At 36.2% G+C, this 4,629-nt stretch overlaps 1 protein-coding gene across 1 annotated transcript in view; it reads right to left on the bottom strand.

Moving 5' to 3' along the window:
• Positions 1-4,629, bottom strand: part of PPP1R21 (protein phosphatase 1 regulatory subunit 21) — a 57,652-nt gene that overhangs the window by 12,390 nt on the left and 40,633 nt on the right. The window contains exons 16-17 of the mRNA XM_074341110.1: positions 3,671-3,763; positions 1,060-1,302 (exon numbers count right to left, since the gene is read on the bottom strand). Of these exons, the coding sequence (XP_074197211.1) occupies positions 1,060-1,302; positions 3,671-3,763 (336 nt within the window). The remainder of the gene's footprint in view (positions 1-1,059; positions 1,303-3,670; positions 3,764-4,629) is intronic.

Below are 4,629 nucleotides of genomic sequence, written 5' to 3'. Positions count from 1 at the left end.
TATCTGTTGTGTGTATATATTTTCTGAACAATCTGAAAGTTGCAGACATTATGATACCTTACCCTAGGTACTCTGGCATTTATCTCCGAAAAATAAAAATATTCTCCTGAATATTCATAATATCATTATCACACCTAGGAAAACTAACACTAATTCAGGTTACTGACACTGTTAAGGTACAGTGAGGTCTCTATACATCCTGAATATAAAAGCTGATTTGTATATTTACTATCAGGTATGCTCTGGATCAGACGCAAGGTAGATGTGAGAATGACTGTGCCTTGCTCTTCAACAGCATCAATGAGCTACAGGGCTAATACACGCCTTAGGACAGGGCCTTCATGAAGTACCATGGCCCTCCTTAGGCTCCTCAAATGTCTACAAAAATACACCTAGTGAGACCCTTCCAATTTTGAGGGTTTTTTCCCTTCCCTTCCTGATTTCTTATTTTCTGTTGTTTTTTTTTTCTTTACAGTGAGTAGAGAACATTTTAATCAGAAAACTTTTCTTAATGTAACTTTGAATTCTGTAAGTCCAATAAAGATGTTTCTTCACCTTCGAAATCAATGCAGCTAAATATAAGGCAAGAAATATAAAGCTGCAAGATAACTTACCAGTTTAGTGTCTTCTAAAATATAACTAACCTGATGGGTATCTGTACTGTATGTGTATCATAAAGTTTTATACTATCTAGGAATATACCATACAATTGGTTTAAAATGCTATTCGAGGTCATTTCTATAAAAAGTTAGGCATTTAGCCCTTGGTCAGAAACACAACCTCCATATTACAAATGTATTGATGGAAAAACAGAATTATCTTAAATTTAATTTACTATATTTTCTCTAGGAACACAGCCCTCACCATGGGGAAATCTCACGTAAAATCAAAGGGAATTGAATGGAGTTGCTTTTTGAAGGGAGCATCCTGCTTACCAACCTGCTTTTTCTAAAGCACATGGATTATTCCTGCTATAAACTGATGTGTGATTCAGACGGTTAACACTGAACCCGTAGCTGGATCCCTATCAATTAGCATTAACAAAAGGAAGACACTTACCAGACTGGTGCTGTGAATGGGCTCCTGCCCAGCCTTAGCTGAGGCGTCTTCCTGGCCCGTAGCAGTCACCATGGTGGCACTTTCCTGGGCCAGCCCAACCACCTGCCCGTTACTTGTACTCTTCAGTTTATCTGCAATTCGCTGGTTTTCTTTCTCCAGCTTGATTTTAGCTAACTGAGCTTCCAACATCCAATGTTCTTTTTCCTGCTCCAATTTAGAAATCTTCTCCAAACTCTGCTGAACCTTGAAAGCAACAGAGAGTTCTGCACCTTAGAGGATGTTGCAGGCAAAACTTAGTAGCTCAGAAAAGAAAAAAAATTATAGAATGGAAACCAAAACTACTTCACAGTTGTAAAAATAAAAAAGCTTGGTCCTTGAAAAGGGAGAGTTTATTATTAAACAGGATACAAAAAGCACAACCATAAATTGAGAAACTGAACAAAATTAAAAAATCTCTATTCATCAATGGGTATCATAAAGAGAGTGAAAAGGAAAACCACAAAGTGGACAAAGCAGCATGTATCCAACAGAGGACTAATATCCAGAACACAAAAACAACTTCTATAATCAATGATAAAAAGAGACAACCCAATAGAGAAACAGGAAAAGAGATTGGACTAGGCACTTGAACAGGACTATCACCATAAAAAAGAAGGGACTCGATGTCACTATTTATCAAGGAGAAGCAATTTAAAACCACCAAAATGGCTAAAACAGAAAATACAAAGATGGGCATGTTTGTGGAGCAACCGGAACTACCATTTAGTGCTGGGAGGAGTGGAATTTGGGACACTTTGTAAACGGTTTGGCAGGATCTTTAAAAGCTGAAAAGGTCATATCCTATGACCCAGCAGTTCCACTTCTAAGTATACGCCTAACAGAAATGCATGCATATTTATCAAAAGATAAGTATAAGAACACCCACAGCAGCCCTATGATAGCCAAACACTTGAAACTACCCAAATACTCGTAATAAGCAGTAAAAATGGATAACTGAGTTATATATATTCACACAACAGAATACTCAACAACAATGAAAATGGACCACTTACAACTACGTATAACATGGATGAACATTACAAATATAATGCTGAACAAAAGAAGCGAGATCTGAAAGAGATGTTGCATAATTCTCACTTAATATAAAGTTCAGTATCAGACAAAAAAAAAGAACGCAGGATAATGGTTATCTCTGGGGGAAGAGGAGAGTAGTAACTAGAAAGCTTCTGGGGTCCTGATAATTTTTTTTTAAGGTACATCTTACATAACAAAACATCCTTTTAAAAAATTTTTATCTAGCTACTGGTTACATTAGTGTGTTTACTTGTGAAAATTCATTGGGATATATTAATAATTTATATACTTTTCTTTTGTATACTTCAATAAGAAATTTCAAAAAAAAACTGATTCACCAAGCAAATGAAAGCATGAGAATTAAATGAAAATAAAAGCAGCCTTAGCATGAATTCCAAATGCTTTACCAACTATCATGGTTGAGCAATTACCATGTACCAGACACTGTTCATAATTTCCTCCCGTTATCCCACTGAAGCCTCCTAACAATCCTACAACTCTCATTTCTCAAAGAGGAGAACTGAAGTCCCAGCAGCTCAAACCACCTGCTGAGCTAACAAATGGCAGAGCCAGGATTTGGGACCTCATGTGTCTGGTTCATGAGTCTGATGCTTCCCACCACATCATACTGCCTCCTCCCATTGGCTGAATTAATCCCTGCAAGACCCTGACTTTAGACAGGCAGGATGTGAGAACCCCGAGTGCTTTCAGACCAGCCTGCAGCTGGTCAATGGCAGAGTGGGAAAAGCCACAGCTCTGAAGTCAGACCGTTCCACCACTGACTAGCTACTTTGGATAAAAGCTGCTTAATTTCTTTGAGCCTTACTTTCCTCACATAAAATAAGAAGATGGTCTACATTTCACTGTTTGTCTGTTTTTCAGGAATTATGTGGATTAAATTTTTAGTTTCAACATCTTCTTGAATTAATGCTGAAAAGGTAAGTGATGTGTCCAATGAAAATAAGGTCAGCATAGGCAAAATATTGTCTCAGATGAACCTGTGCTTCCCTTAAAACAAGTATTTCCAAAACCAAAAGCAAACCAGGTGTTAAAGTGAATAAACCTCTGGCAAAAACTAAACTGGTGTCAGTCTGCACCAACTTCTGAAAAAGACAGTACCACCTACTTCCACCAAACCCCCAAATTCAACTGACCAACTAAATACTGGAAATTTCTTATTCCTGCTCATTTAAGAAATAAAAATAACTCACCTAATCTCTAGCTTTCCCCTTTTTTTGCCTTATTATTTCAGCCATTTAAATCTATTTATTAGAAATAAATAATCAGCATGGCCAAAGTGTGCTGATATTACTTCAGTGGCAATTACAACACCAACTGAATCAAGACAACTTATTTAGAGTATCAAGATATGTTTTCAATAAATTATGCTATGGTGTTTTTTTAGCATGTTAGTTAATTAATTTTGCATGTTTACTTACATAGTCTTTTAAACCACTCTATGTATATTAAAGACCTTCTACAGGGGATTTAACATTTATGCCCTTTAACAAATACCAAGATTTTCCAGGTGCCATACCTGTTGTGCAAGGCCTTCTCGACTTTCAGTAGAGCTGAGAAGGACCCGGCGATTTGCCAGTGCTTCTTCATAAGGCACAGATTCCAAGAGGGGCTGTGGAAAAAGCATCACAAGGATTAAAGAAAAAGAGCACATCATTCCCATGATCTTACACGTAGGAATGCTACATGAGGTCTGATGATAAGTTCAGATGTACGCCAATATAGGCTGTTTCCTTTAATGGATGTGAAAAGAAAAAGAATGAAGGGGAACTTATCATAACAGTCTATAAGCTACACTATCTAAAACCACAGGATTTGCACCAAAGTAGACAGATGAAGGAATAGCACAGAAACAGCCTAAAGCACCTACAGAAATGTATTATGTGACAAATGTTACATTTCTAAGTCAATGGAGAAAGGAGAAACTGGATAAATCGGGCAAGGACAACCAGCTAATAATTTGGGAAAATAACTATGGAGATCCCTATTTCATACCTTATATAAGAATAAGTAAATTCAAAATGGATTAAATATTTCAATCGAAAAGTTTAGACGAAAAAATACCAGAAGAAAACATAGGTGAACACTTCTATAATCTTGGAGAGTATCCCGACTTTCTAAGATTCCCCTGACCAAGAATCACCACCATAAAGAAAAGGACTGGTTTGATGATACAAAAATTAAAACTTCTAAGTTTTGTAAGATTACTACAGCAAACTGAGGGGAAAATATTTCCAACATAAACAAAGGCCTAAAATCCTTACTATAGAGAGAGCTCTTTCAACACTAAGTAGGAACATTTATTTTAAAATAGGTAAATGACTTGAATAGGGAATTGACAGAATAATATAAACTAATTTTATAAAAGGATGTTCTACTTCAATAATAAGCAAAGAAATGCACATTAAAACAATGATAAGAAACCTCTTGTCTCTGAGATTAACAAATTAAATTCATAAGTTAAATTCATAATTTTAT

This window comes from Camelus bactrianus, chromosome 15, assembly GCF_048773025.1.
Source record: "Camelus bactrianus isolate YW-2024 breed Bactrian camel chromosome 15, ASM4877302v1, whole genome shotgun sequence".
NCBI classification, from domain to species: domain Eukaryota; kingdom Metazoa; phylum Chordata; class Mammalia; order Artiodactyla; family Camelidae; genus Camelus; species Camelus bactrianus.
The sequence above is the reverse complement of the archived record's forward strand: the minus strand, read 5'-3'. Positions and strand labels throughout refer to the sequence as shown.